Source organism: Colletotrichum jinshuiense, chromosome 3, assembly GCF_051148585.1.
Source record: "Colletotrichum jinshuiense chromosome 3, complete sequence".
Lineage (NCBI taxonomy): Eukaryota > Fungi > Ascomycota > Sordariomycetes > Glomerellales > Glomerellaceae > Colletotrichum > Colletotrichum jinshuiense.
The window spans coordinates 1,607,167-1,620,626 of NC_139310.1; the positions used below are offsets into that span (position 1 = coordinate 1,607,167).

A 13,460-nucleotide genomic window follows, 5' to 3' on the forward strand; every position below is an offset into this window, starting at 1 on the left:
CATTACAATGGGCTCTCTCGGCTCAGACACCAAGAAACCCTGGGTCCAAACACCATGTATTGCATCCGCACCGCTCTCTCGCATAGCGGGATGGTAAGTTCTTACTCAGCCTCTTAATTGAATTCTCGCCGACAAGCTCCAGCAATATCTTCCTCAAACTTGAGAACCTCCAGCCATCGGGATCATTCAAGTCCCGCGGTATCGGCAACCACATGGTTCAGGCCGGCACTGCAGCTCCAGGGGCGGCCGTCCACTACTACTGCTCTTCCGGCGGCAACGCTGGTCTCGCCTGCGCCACCTCGGCCATCGCCCTCAACAGCAAGGCCATTATCGTCTTGCCCGTAACAGCCTCCCAACTCATGATCTCCAAGCTGCGCCTCTTAGGTGCGGATTGCCATCAGATTGGCGATAACTGGGCCCAGGCGGACCGCTACCTCCGTGAAGAGCTGCTCGCCAACGACCCGGCTGGCGTCTACGTTCCTCCGTTCGACCACCCGCATGTTTGGGATGGTGCTTCTACCATGGTCGACGAGTTGGCCTCCCAGATGCCCCACGACGTCACCATCGATGCGCTGGTATGCTCCGTCGGCGGCGGCGGCCTGCTCAACGGCCTCGCTCAGGGCATTTCCTCCAACAGCTGGCCTGCGGGGCGGCAGCCGCGGTTAATGGCCGTCGAGACACGCGGCGCAGATAGTCTTAACGCCAGCGTGCTTGCAGGAGAACACGTCACCCTCCCAGGAATCACTTCCATTGCTAATTCGCTCGGCGCGACGCGTGTGTCGGCGAGAACATGGGAGGTTGCGCAGAGCACCCCTGGCTTCCGCAGTGTGACAGTCAGCGATGCAGAGGCAGCCATGGCAACTGTGCGCTTCGTTGACGATGCCCAGTTCGTGGTTGAGGTTGCTTGCGGCGCGGCAATCGCGCCGGTGTACAACGGCACATTACGGAAGGAGCTGGGTGCAGATATGTCCGACGAGGAGTGGGCAAAGCAGAACGTTGTTCTCATTATTTGCGGCGGTTCGAATGTGAACATGGAGATTTTGAACGAATACCGTACCAAATATAGCAATGCCGTATAGATGGCCATGCCACAGCGGAAGTCATGGATGAGTCTTGGTGTTTATAGAGCTATGAGCACCTAGGTTGACGGATACCAGAGCAAATGATACATGCAGGGTTCAGGGGCGTAGAAATGAGGAACGGGGGCTTCAATTGTCATGTAGATAGATTGAAGACCAGTCGCGTCTATCATTAATCACCTTGGGTCATCTAGAATACACGGCCTCATGATACTCCCCCGCGGCCGTTGCTCCAGCAGGAGAAGCCACAAACTGATCAAAGTCCTCCAGAACCATCTGAATCTCACCGAAATAATTCACCTCCCCCTTCTGCGTGAAGCCTAGCCGCCGGAATAGAGCGATGCTTGCCACATTGCCCTCCTTGATCTTGACCATCAAGCCCTTCAATACTGGCACTATGCCTCCATTCATGCCCTCCCCTTCAACATACTCCTTCAGGATTCGCTCCTTGTTTTGGTGCACATAGGTCAACAACGTCGTCACCGCCGCGTATCCGACGCCTTTGCCACGGTGGTTCTTGGCCGCGACCATGATGTCTACTTCGCCGACATACGACCCCCCGTTCTCGTCCGCCTCGTCATCGTCGTTGGGGTATATGAAGAAGTTGATGTCGCCAATCATCAACTCCGAAGCGTCGACCTCTCCCGCCTGAACCATTCCATGCTCACGGTCGGATAAGTCAGCAGTGGCGGGGGTGGACAAAGGCTGGCAGATGATGAAGGTGAGCTTGTCGTGCGACGTGCGCCATGACTGCTGGTTTTCGTATTCCTCTTCCAACGTCAGCGGTTCCGAAGCCGTGGCTTCTTGGATATCCTGTTTACATTTCACGGATCGCCCAAGGTTAGCCGACGCAAGTTTTACTACATCAAAGGAAGGCCCTTGCACTTTGAAGAGCAAGCTGCATGGGTTTGATTGTGGGCATATTGCTGACCAGATCGCTCATCCACTCATGATACCGCTCCACATGTCTCGCCTCATAAGGCACGAGGGTCACCCGCGGCGTCGCGATGGCTGTTGTGGCCTGTGTGTAAGCATATCAGCCTGACTTGGCAGACGGGGCGTAGTACATGCCTGTATGCTCGTTCAATCTCATGGTGCATTTGCATAAGTGACTCTCGACCTCTCCACTTCACTCCTCGTCAAAACCTAAACCAGAGACAACCCCCGCCGGTCTCGCCCGCCCAGATCCACGTACTTTCCCTGCCGGCGTCCCAAAACGGGAACAGACGAAGGTCAAGAATGGATTTCCCGCGTCAGGAATCCACAGTCCAGTCAACGTGCCAGAGTGGTTAATGGGCTGCCCTGCTACGGCTACCGATCTGATCGGTTACCAGCAGTTGAGGCAGTGGCTTCGGTCGCGCAAGTTCGAATCTTGTCGTTGACGGTTTCTTTTTTGTGTCTTTTTACTTTACCGGGTGAGTCATGCATTAGGTGTCGTGTAAGTGCAGATGGAGGTTTTTTTTTCGTTGATATGTCGGTGCTGTTGGGTTCGGTTAGTGGAACTGAGTGGGTTTTTGGCGTACTCCATCTGAGACTGGGGTCCATAATGTCGAAATTGTCACTAATTACTAACAGACACCACTAGTCAAGGTGCCAGAGTGGTTAATGGGCTGCCCTGCTATCAAACCTTGATTCCAGATTAGGCAGTGGCTTCGGTCGCGCAGGTTCGAATCCTGTCCTTGACGATCCCTTTTGTCAGCTAAATCCCTTTTGCCATCCGTAGTGATTGATTAACCTACTTACCTAGCTAGGTAGGAAGATAGGTAGTAGAAAGATAGATGTCCGTGCCTTTTCACCATCATCTTGTTTGCTGTATTTTACTCGCCCACTCATTCATTTATACATAGTCCCCCTCTAATCTCGTCGCCTCAAATATGCTGGGCAGGCAGTGTGAGTGAGTCTTACGAAGCGCAGGTCCGCTGGAAGCAAATAAGTTAGAAACCAATATTTAAGTAATTAGAAGTTGTGTATATAGACTGGGTGCCCTCCCCTTCTCATTCGCAATTGAGTGAGTTGATTGTTCAATTAGATAGAGTTAAGCTCAACAGGCTCTTCTTTCGCCGCTGATTCTGCCAAGCCCGTTCCCCAGCCCGGTCGAGCCTACGTTGCTATGTGGTCCCTGGTTGAGTGGGAGAAGCTACCTCTATTTTCGCTTTCTGTTGTTACATTTCTTTCTATTTATAGTCTTACACTCTCCTCGTAGATGAGATTTACACACACACATATATATACACAAGCCAGCAGAGAGCAATGTCATCTTCATTCTTCGGCAGCCGGTGGTGGAAACAGACTGTTCCACTCCCCTGGGAATTTTGGGTAGACAAGAGGCGTTCCGTACGTCAGGTCCCTGCCCATGGCAGCGTCCTTGAAGCTCCGCTTGTCAGCCCTGACACCAAGCATGTCCAACAGAGTGCACATCTTGGCCGGCATGACAGGCTGAAGAAGAATGGCCGCGGTTCTTACAGCCTCCGAGGTGCAGAATATGATTTCGTGCATTTTAGCTTGGTCTTTGGGATCCTCCGATTTTGCCAAACGCCACGGAGCCGATGAGGAAATATACTTGTTCGCCTATAATGCATTGTTAGTCTTTTACCCATGGCAAACTTCAATGTCAGTCTCTTACCTCGACGAGAACGTTCATCACGGTACGGATGGCAGCGTTGGTATTTAGCTCCTCCATGTGTTGTGACATGGTAGGCGCCATCTCACCAATTAACCTAATCAAACCCTTGCTCGCCTCAACGTTGCCCCCTAGAGTTGCCTCATTCTCTCCTACCCACGTCACCGAGGTTCTCAACGCCCACTTCTTGCTCTTCGCGACCCGGTTTGTCAAGTTACCTAGAGTCGACTGTAGATCTTTCTGGTACCTTGCCACGACGAGCGAGTTCTCGTAGTCCGCATCCTTTTCGATACCACCGTCGCGCATCATGAAGTATCGCATCGTGTCTAGCCCCCAGCGTTCAATCGCGAAGAAGGGGTCGACCACGTTCCCGAGCGACTTGGACATCTTCTTCTTCCCCAGCGTCCAGTGCGCGTGGCTAAGCAGCTGCTTCGGCAGCGGCAGGTCAAGCGCCAGAAGTAGCGCCGGCCAGTACACCCCGTGGAACCGCACAATATCCTTGCCGATGACGTGTACGTCTGCAGGCCAGCCGCCCTTGTGCTCGCGGCCGGGCTGCCATCCTGGGAAGCCTGCTTTCGTGAGGTAGTTGACGAGAGCATCGATCCAGACGTAGATGGTCTGGGTCGGGTCGTCTGGCACGCGCACGCCCCAGTCCAGCCTCTGTACTGGCCGCGAGACGGAGAGATCCTCGAGGTTGTTCGATACCCAGGCTACCACCTCTTTCATCCTCGCTCTCGGCACGATCCAATCTGGGTTTGCCTCGTAAAAGGCCAGCAGGCGGTCCTTGAGCGCTGTCATGCGGAAATGGTAATTTTTCTCCTCGATCCACTCTACCTCATTCCCCGACTCAATGGAGGCCATGACCGTCTTCCCTGTCTGCGGAACCAACGTCCGCTCGATCTCGTTATCCGCATAGAAGCACTCGTCGCTGACGCAGTACCAACCCTCGTGTTTGGACTCGTAAATATATCCTCGTTCTTTCAGGAGATGCCAAAAGTGCTGAACCGCCTCCTTGTGGTCCGTGTCCGTCGTCCGGATGAAATGGTCGTTGTCCATGCCGATCGCCTCTGCCAGATCGTGGAACTTCTTGGCTGTTGTGTCGCAAAACTCCTTGGGCGCTACGCCCTGCTTCGCCGCTGCCTGTTGCACTTTGGAGCCGTGCTCGTCCGTTCCGGTACAGAGGATCGCAGGTCGACCCTTGAGAACTTGCCATCGCTTGAGCACATCTGCTAGGAGCATCGAGTACATGTGGCCAACATGCGGCGCTGCGAAGGTGAACCAATTAGCCTCAGATACATTGCCAAGAAACACGACTAGAGCTTCACGTACATGCATTAACGTAGAAGATTGGCGTCGTCACGTAGTATGGCTTGTCGCTCTTGTCGTCGGAGCTCATGAACCGGCGTCGCGATGGCTGCCCAGGGCTGTACGAGGGACAAACCCACGTTGGTCGCAACGCCGGTGCATAGCGACGACCACGAAATACCGGGGCTGTTACTAGTCTTGTCGGTATCATTGAGCCTGTAATTTGTGGGATCTATCGTTGACCAGGCATGTCGTCGACGAGCAGGTCAAGTTGCGCAAAAAATTAAGCTGCTGGACGGTCATGCTACTTCTCGTAATGTTCTGACTTGAATACTGTGCTAATTAAGATTACGATAACGGTACAGAGCTCTTATCCGGCATGAATCCCTGACCACCCCGCCAAATTATTGTCCGAGTCCTCGAACAATGCTTTGCGACAATACCTCCAAACAATACTGCGCTCGGCCACCACGATTCTACATCCACCACATCGCAATCGACTTTAAGGAGGCAGTATAAATCATGTCTCTACCTTCTCGCGAAACAGAACTTAGAGCGTCCGCCGACGGTACACTCTCCCCATGTCCCCATCTCCCACGCACGCGACTCTCAACTAACACACCGAACCCCCCCCAGCGGCCTCGAATTTCGCCGACGTCTACTACGACGCCCTGAACCGCCGCAAGCCCGCGGGAACCCTCGCAAATTTCTACACAACGACCTGCTCCAAGTACCTCGCGCAGCCCGACATCTCCATCAACGGCGCCGTCCTCCAGGGCGGGCCCGACGAGTACATCACTCTCCTCGACACACAGGGGCCCGATGTCCGCTACGAGGTCGAATCCATCGACGCCCACGTCATAAACCCGGATTTCTCCCTGGGATGCCCCGAACATCTTCAGGGAGGCGACCAGAAGGGCGCAAAATGCAGCGTCATGGCCCAAGTTACAGGCCGGGTGTACTATGGCAAGGGCCGCGACGCGCCGGCAAAGACATTCAACGAGGTTTTTGTGTTAGTGCCAAACTGGGATACGTTTGGCAAGAACCCGCCCAGGGGGGCTAGGCGGTGGTTGATCATGAGCCAGAACTTTCGCGCGCTCTGAGGGGTTGATGATTATTGGTACTTGCTGAGGATAACACTCCGTGAACAACGTCACCGCTGCCAAATTTACTTTAGAACAGGGTTTAACTCGAGGTAAGATTTCTGCTGCATCGTGCGTCTCTTCATTTGTTGACTTGCTGGCAGAATGGGAATAAGGGGAAGTGGGAATAGAGAACATGTCTGGCAATACCAACTTTCAGTTCTCACCCGAAACAACATGATATCTGTTAACGAGCAAAGCACCAAAACCAACGTTAAGCCTAGCTTTTGTAAGGCGGACAGTGAACCGTGTCTCAGTTTACATATACAGTCCAGAGAGATACGTCAATAGCCACAAAACACGCCAGTTGCCACAAAACTACTGCTACTCCCCAATCTGCTGCTTCCTGTACTTCCAGTACCCCTCCCTCACAGGATCCCACTTCGCCGCCAGCCGGTCGAGGTATTTGGCCGCCTCGGCCTTCTGCCCCTTCTCCGCAAACACCTCGGCCAGGAAGTCGAGCGCGTGGCTGCTGCGGACTTCTTCTTTATCCTCGCCCTCGCCGATGCCATTGACGAACTGCCCCGCAAACGCCTCCGCGGTCTCGAACTTTCGCCCTCCCTTCACCAGCACGCCGCGCAGGTAATTCCACGCCGCCTGGTTCTGCGGCGCCAGTAGCGTCTTCTCCTCAGCGTACTTGATCTCGCGGTCGATGATGTTGGAGGGAATTTTGGGGTCGTGCTCCGTCGAGTGCGAGTCCACGGTAGAAGTGTTTGGGTCGGAAAAGACGACGAAGAAGCGGTGCGACCAGGCCGAGTTGTTGCGCACGTCTTCCTCGATCCAGTTCTGTGTCGACAGCAGCTCCTGCAGGTTCCACAACCCAAGCTTGCGAACCAGGTACTGCCGATAGCTCCACACGTGGTAGTTCTTGGTGTCTTCTTCGAGCATGCGCGTGAGAAACTCGATCTCGGACCGCCCGAAGCGCTTGACCTCGTCCGGCGTCGACTTAATGCTCTCGTAGCGGTGATCCAGCAGCAGTTGGCGGTGGTGCCAAATCTGGTAATTCTTGATGTGCTCCAGCGAGACCTCGTTGAGCCACTCAATCTCGTCGACGAGGGGGATGTCGAGTGCCTCGACAATCTTGAAACGGTACAACCAGACAGTGTAGTGCGCAGGGTTCATGGAAATAACGTGCTCCGTAAGACGGAGGCACCGCGGGCTATACTCCTCGGCGACCATGACGGCGCGAAGGTAGCTCATGACTGAACACACGGGTCAGTGGAACGAGGTCCCGGGTACCAGCTAGCGCCAACGTAGACACAAGTAGATGTGAATTATTTACCCTCAGCGTAGTCCTCCGGGTAAGCAATCGTAGCCAGTGCGCCCTCAGGCTCCTCGGCGGGGATAGGTGCGACGTCGTCCCATTCCGGATCTGTCGCGTAAGGGCCCATCTTTTCACCGTAGAGTTCCTTCCTCAACGCCGCCATCTCCCGCCGTCTCTGCGTCTCCTCCTGAATGTCCTCTTTGGTAATCTCCGCGATCTTGCCGCTTGTCGCCTCCGCAACGCCGTCCCTCGCAAACTCTCTTCGCTGGATGAACCTCCGGTGAAGAACTTCGAGCGCCGTGAGCTGTGCCTGCTTCGTGGTCCGGACGACGAACTGCTCGAGTGGGTACTCGCCGATGTCGCGACCGTTCTTGTCCTTTCCCCAGTCGTAGACGACAGAGGCGCCCTTTTCGGTCCTGTGCTTGTCAAGCTGGCGGATGGGAGGGCTTTCTCGGCTGATCTGCTTCCAAAACTCGCGCTCCGCCTTATTGGTTAGGTAGATTTCCCTGTTCGCTACGCGGCGCACCAGGCCCGCGTTGACCCACGACTGTCGTTCCGCCGGAGTCAGGCTGTGCAGGCCTCCTGCTTCTTCACGTCGTCGCTCGTACGGGTTCGTCTGGTAGAAACGCTGGAGTGAGCGCTCGTTCACTGTCTTGGGAGGCTGTTGGGCCTCGGCTGCGGATTGTGTTTGCTGTTTGTCTGTGTGTTGGAGAAGCTCTAGTCAGCAAAGGAAGAGGAGAGGTGTTTGAATCGGAGTTGTTCGGGGCCGCGCGGAATCTCTGTGTGGGCTCTAGACACCCAGATGAAGGTAGATAATCGATAAAACGCACTCTTGATCTCAGCTTCCTTGGCTTTGGAGCTGACCTTGGATTTGGCGGGCATTTCTGCGGCTGGCTTGGTGTATGGCGGGGTTGAGCTGGCGTCGAGGTCCGGCCTGGCGTGGAAAATGTTCGTCCCCAACCGCTACCCCACCACGGAAGCCCCCTGATCAAACAAGCAGCCACGACGTCCTTTCAAGGTCTTCAGCCCAAGGCACCTGGTCCAGCCAAGATCTTAGGAAATAGCATTAGACAGTGGAAGGGAACCAAAGGCAGGTGCAGGACCATCCGTTTGGATGACTTTGCAACATAGCATTAAAATTTAGTACCGTAAGGTGAGCTTCTAGCCTCTCCGCACCCATTAAAATTGATACATGAAGCCCATAATGTTCCCATCTCTTTCGCGCCATTATCATGTCGTACGGTACGGTAACTAAATATAATAAAAAATCCCCTACACCGACTCTGCGCCCTGACATAGCTGGATGAGAAGTGCAGAATGAAAGAGCAATACCGCGTTCATCACCGGCTTTACCGGCTCTCAACTTTCCAAAACTTCCAGCCCTCTCGTTCCCCTACACCCCCATGAACACCCACCAGCTTCTCGACGCCTTCATTGCCGTCAGCGTTTAAGAAGCTCTCGAGGTCAATTTCCATGCCGCCCTCGTTGTCCTCGTCCATTCCGTTCTTGAGAACAGCCGGCCAGAGCACACCAACGCCGTCACCACCGAGGGTCGTCTCGAATTTCTCATAGCCCTCCTCCTCCAGCTGAGCTTCTAATCGTCCAAGCTTCTCCTTGGGCACGTCAGGCTTGAGCAGCGTAATGGAGCAACCACCGCCGCCCGCGCCGGTTAGCTTTGTCCATCCGATGCCTTCATGGTCCACCAACTCTCGTATCCGTTCAAGACGCGGGTGTGATACTCCCAAAGATACGAGCAATCCGTGGTTGATGGTCATCAGTTCTCCCACCTTGCGCAAGCTCTCGTCTTCCTTGTTGTCGAATTCGTCGCTACCAATAAGGTTGTCTGCCGTGATTGTAACCTTATCGATCGCATCCAAGATGCTGCCAACTAGCTTCGGGTGCGTATTCTTCAACATGCCAACCTTTGCAACCTCATGAGCTGTTGATTTGGCCTGCTTCGTGTCGACAAGAAGAAGGGGGAGCTCGGGGAAATCCCAAAGTGGCCGCACCGCTGGGGGCTTGTTGTAGTCTGTCCGCTGGAAAACAACAGCTTTGCCCTGGGTTGCAACGGTGTTGTCTACACCCGAAGGATTCCCGTGTATGCACATCTCGCAGACAAAAGCCCATCTGTTAATCCTCTCCACCTGCAACCTCGCCTCGTCAGGTGGTTGATCCGGGTGCGGACCTGACAAAGTGCGCAACTGCAGGAGAAGAGCAGCCGCTAGGCAAACCGCGATCGAGGCACTGCTGCCCAAGCCAGCGCCGATGGGGATTGTTGATCGCAAAGTGTACAGACATCCTGTAAATGACTGGTGACCAAGCGAGAGAAAAATGTACAAGAACGCTGACGCAGAGTTTTGGTGCACTTTGCGCACTTCTTCGGATTTGTGTGGTGACACCTCAGCAAGGTGTGGCTGGATAGCTGCGACAAGATCCGGGTCAAGCTCCGTCACTAAATCGTAGTATGACTTCTTCTTCGTGGGATGCTGGAAGGTCGCCCAGGGTAGATTGTCTATATCCCACGTGTGCTGCAAGTCAATGTCTGGGAATCGCAGGGAGACTGTCCTCCTTGACTTGGAGAGCGACGTGACGAGGAGGTACGATCGCAAAGAGATGGCAGCGGCGATAGCGGCCTGTCGGTCCCACAGCAGTCAGTAATTGCGACGAAATGAGCAACAGAAAAAAAGGGGTTCGCGCTCAACCGTACCTTGCCATGAACCACGGCGTGCTCTCCAAAGACAATGACCTTGCCAGGTGCAGACACCATGAAAGCGGGCATCATAGGGGAAGACTGCTTGCGGTCTAATTTGAGGCGGTTGGCCAAGTTGCCATTACCGTTTACATACGAGGCGGCGGGCACGCCGTTGACGGCGACGGGCTCAAGCCCATTTCGCGTTTCTGGGGCAAAGACAGCCATGAGGCGCTTTGTTTGGATCTCCAATTGGAAAATAGATCGGGTGGTACGAGGGGGGATTCGTGATTGTCGTGCAGTCGTCAGAAAGGCGTGTTAGAGGCCCGGCATAGTCCAACCGTCAGGGTCGTCTGGGGGCCGAATGGGTGGTGATGTGAGGGGTCAATTGGTGGGTGGTACTGAGAGCGGAGCGAATGGAGGCTGCAGATTGGGTCGTGATAGAGCGCTCGGGAAGTTAGGCGGGTGTTTGGCGCAGGCGGTGGAGTGAGAAAAGTGAAGCAAAAAGTGTTGGGGGGGAGGGAGAGAGAGAGGAGAGAAGCGGGTGACGATAGCGGCTCGTGAAGGGGTGGTAGCGTTTTGGCAAGTGTGTAATACAGTAATACAAGCACTTTTATTAGAGGAGGAGGGAGAGGAAGACTGGATTTAGTTAGCCAATTTAGCTTCCTAGGTTCCAGGGTGGATAGACAAATTGCAACGTGGTTCCTGGAGCTGGAGATGGATACGGAGCCGGCCCCTTATCAAGCTGGAAACATGGGGAAAGACGATCAAGAGAGGGTAAGGGCAAGGTATTGACTGGGTAAGTCAAGTACTTGGTGGATGGGAGGTACTTACACGAATTGGTTCGTCGAGGAGGGAAACCCGATGCGCAACGGAGGGTTGATCCAAGACAGATTGATAGTAGAAACAAGGATGGTAGGTTTGGAACGACGGACTCTCCCCTCTTTGTACAGCAGGGGGAATAAAGTAAGAACAGAGAAGAAAGCAAAAAAACGTGTCGCAATTGAGACTTGATTTAGATTCGACGTGGGAGACGGGGCCCAAGTCCCAGTGGAGGAATTCTCAGTTGGTTTGTCCTGCCACAGGAAGTTTTGGAAGCAGGATGGAAGCACTGCAGCGGGTCTTGTTGGGACTTGGGACGAAACGCGAGTCCAAATCAGCAAAGATGATGTCCTCAAATGTAAGACAACTTCTCACTAGAGTACCTCACGGGCTTGCTCCGCTAGGTATCCGAGCACCCGGCGATGCATTTTTACCGCGTTGCAGTAGGGCGCGTGACAGATGACAAAGTTGCCCATCACATTACGCATTACGCAGCCAGTGTTCGAATGAGTAAGGAGTCGTACCTGTTGGTTGCTACTCGTTGGTACGGATACCTCTTGCTGCCAGGCACTGTACCTTGTCGTGCTTACCCAATCTGCATGTACCTTACGGATACCGCACTGCTGTACAGGCAATCGGCGTCTCCATTGGCTTGGCTCTTGCTGTTCCCCTGATAGGGTTCCCAGTCCGGTGGGCATTCCCCGGCAAGCACCGAGTGTATTGACAGGGGCTGCTGCAGGCGAAAAGGGCGGCCGACCGACGACGATTGCCTGTCAGCTACCTTGGGCTTGGCTCAGAGTACGTGCTGGTACTTGCCCGCACTAGAGGACGATGCTGTCACATTGCCATAGCCCTGATGGTGGGGAGACCACCTGGGCAGCTTGGGGACGTGAGCCGGTGACAGCGCCACCATCGACGCCTTCCGCCTTCAATGCCCAGGACCATCGTTTTCTCATGCCAAGCCGACGGCTCTAAATCACACTCTCACTGGTTGCTCCTACACCACTTGTAGACTGCTTCGCCCATCGTTTAGAGGTTTCGATAAGATGCTGACCGGCTTGCTGCCACCTTTCCGTTTCATACGAAGAAGGCATCCCCCCACCCTTCAACTTGACTGGTGATGGATGGGCACTACTTAGCTGTCAGAGCGAGAGACAGTACCTCGGTTGCCTTGTTTGCACAAACAACCAACTTGACCTGACCACCACCAAGCCACAGTTAGAGAGCTGTCTTGCGGTAAGCTGTTGCGATTGCTGCGTGGCTTCGAGCTTACGACGGGAGCTCAACTCACCTACACAAAGCAACTAGGCCAAGGTCCCATGCCGAGCCGCCGCCATCGGTGCGACCGAGCGTTGTTTCGTCTGAATCCTTGAGACGGGAGTGGCTGTGTGTCGACACCTTGCTCCCATGATGCTGTCCCCTCATCTGCTGCCCGCTTAACATGTAGGAGTCTGGTTGCTCGATCTAACATAGGCAGTCCGATGCGACCAATGGCCCCGAAAATGGCCTCCATATGCATCCGTAGAGCCACTCAGCTGCACCTTCCATTGCGGATGACACCACGAAAGGCGGTACACGAAAGCTGCGGTTAATTTCCGATTCGCGTTCAACAGTAAGTCGACTAGAGGCGGTGAAGCATCTTGAACTCCAAGGAATGCGGGTGCGACAGGAAACAGCCGCAAAGAGGCGGGGGAGACGGTTACACAAGCTCTGCTTGTCTCTCCGGATGAGACAGATCAGTGATAGCTCCTCCATCTGGCAGTTCCGTGTCTCGGAAGAGGAGCAACGTTTTGCACCGCCGCAACAAGGTATTGAAGAAACTCACTTGACTTTGTGAGTCAAAGCCTATCCGGTTGCCCAGCCCGAAGGACCTGTTTCGAAGGTCTCTGCGAGCCTCATCGAGGAACGCGATCTGGAACACTGTGCTTCCACTAGACGATGGCAGGTGCCGGCAGGCAATCGTCCCCATCCCAGCACGCGGAACCCACGGAAATTGGCTTATCGATACCTTGCCGCACCTGAGGGGGAGCTCAGCTCGACGATTGAGGCGCAGACCGCACGGCACATTTGCGGGTCCGTCTCCTCATCTGCCCAGCCCTTTTGATCGCCGAGGAAGTTGGTTAGAAACAGCAAACACTTGGCAGGGACCAATGCTCGAAGTGGTGTTTATGAGGTTGATGAGCCTCATTCAACCTCGCTGACCTCGTGGTTCAAACCCTGCACCTCAAATCCGCCAACGGTATATCTGTACAATGCTGCGTCTGTGAGGCTTGCTAAGTCGTCTTCCACCGCTACCATCGAGTCTGGCAACATGCAGTGCCCATGAGAATATCTGAAAACACCACTCAACTGCCAAGCCGCATGAGCGATGTTTTCAGACTTTCTGGTGGGCGCTGTATAGGTGTCAACAACTGAAACGCCCCAAATGACTGTCGACGAGGACTCAATATACGTACGCTCCAAGCCTTTAGATGCCGAGTTATCCATAGCCCCATTCGCTTCGATGCCTGCGGTAGCCAAGGGTCACCACAAGTTGGGG

General features: G+C 54.4%; 6 protein-coding genes across 6 annotated transcripts; 2 read left to right on the forward strand and 4 right to left on the reverse strand.

The window, feature by feature from the left end:
* Positions 1 to 7: 7 nt before the first annotated feature.
* EsH8_III_000463 (L-serine/L-threonine ammonia-lyase CHA1) lies at positions 8 to 1,079 on the forward strand (the record flags this gene model as incomplete). Its single annotated transcript, XM_083262188.1, has 2 exons — positions 8 to 93; positions 143 to 1,079. The coding sequence occupies 2 exons, from the start codon at positions 8 to 10 to the stop codon at positions 1,077 to 1,079; spliced, it is 1,023 nt and encodes a 340-aa protein (XP_083122675.1).
* Positions 1,080 to 1,265: 186 nt separating this feature from the next.
* On the reverse strand, positions 1,266 to 2,172 carry EsH8_III_000464 (GNAT domain-containing protein; the record flags this gene model as incomplete). Its single annotated transcript, XM_083262189.1, has 3 exons — positions 1,266 to 1,892; positions 2,011 to 2,090; positions 2,151 to 2,172. 3 exons carry the CDS (start codon positions 2,170 to 2,172, stop codon positions 1,266 to 1,268), a joined length of 729 nt encoding a protein of 242 aa, XP_083122676.1.
* A 1,166-nt stretch (positions 2,173 to 3,338) lies between these two features.
* On the reverse strand, positions 3,339 to 5,215 carry EsH8_III_000465 (methionine--tRNA ligase MSM1; the record flags this gene model as incomplete). The annotated part of the gene is made up of 3 exons (XM_083262190.1): positions 3,339 to 3,647; positions 3,703 to 4,964; positions 5,029 to 5,215. 3 exons carry the CDS (start codon positions 5,213 to 5,215, stop codon positions 3,339 to 3,341), a joined length of 1,758 nt encoding a protein of 585 aa, XP_083122677.1.
* A 311-nt stretch (positions 5,216 to 5,526) lies between these two features.
* EsH8_III_000466 (uncharacterized protein) lies at positions 5,527 to 6,107 on the forward strand (the record flags this gene model as incomplete). Its single annotated transcript, XM_083262191.1, has 2 exons — positions 5,527 to 5,572; positions 5,641 to 6,107. 2 exons carry the CDS (start codon positions 5,527 to 5,529, stop codon positions 6,105 to 6,107), a joined length of 513 nt encoding a protein of 170 aa, XP_083122678.1.
* Positions 6,108 to 6,470: 363 nt separating this feature from the next.
* EsH8_III_000467 (bifunctional protein farnesyltransferase/protein geranylgeranyltransferase) lies at positions 6,471 to 8,292 on the reverse strand (the record flags this gene model as incomplete). Its single annotated transcript, XM_083262192.1, has 3 exons — positions 6,471 to 7,348; positions 7,429 to 8,109; positions 8,241 to 8,292. 3 exons carry the CDS (start codon positions 8,290 to 8,292, stop codon positions 6,471 to 6,473), a joined length of 1,611 nt encoding a protein of 536 aa, XP_083122679.1.
* A 467-nt stretch (positions 8,293 to 8,759) lies between these two features.
* On the reverse strand, positions 8,760 to 10,327 carry EsH8_III_000468 (mevalonate kinase; the record flags this gene model as incomplete). Its single annotated transcript, XM_083262193.1, has 2 exons — positions 8,760 to 10,043; positions 10,118 to 10,327. The coding sequence occupies 2 exons, from the start codon at positions 10,325 to 10,327 to the stop codon at positions 8,760 to 8,762; spliced, it is 1,494 nt and encodes a 497-aa protein (XP_083122680.1).
* Between the last annotated feature and the right edge of the window lie 3,133 nt (positions 10,328 to 13,460).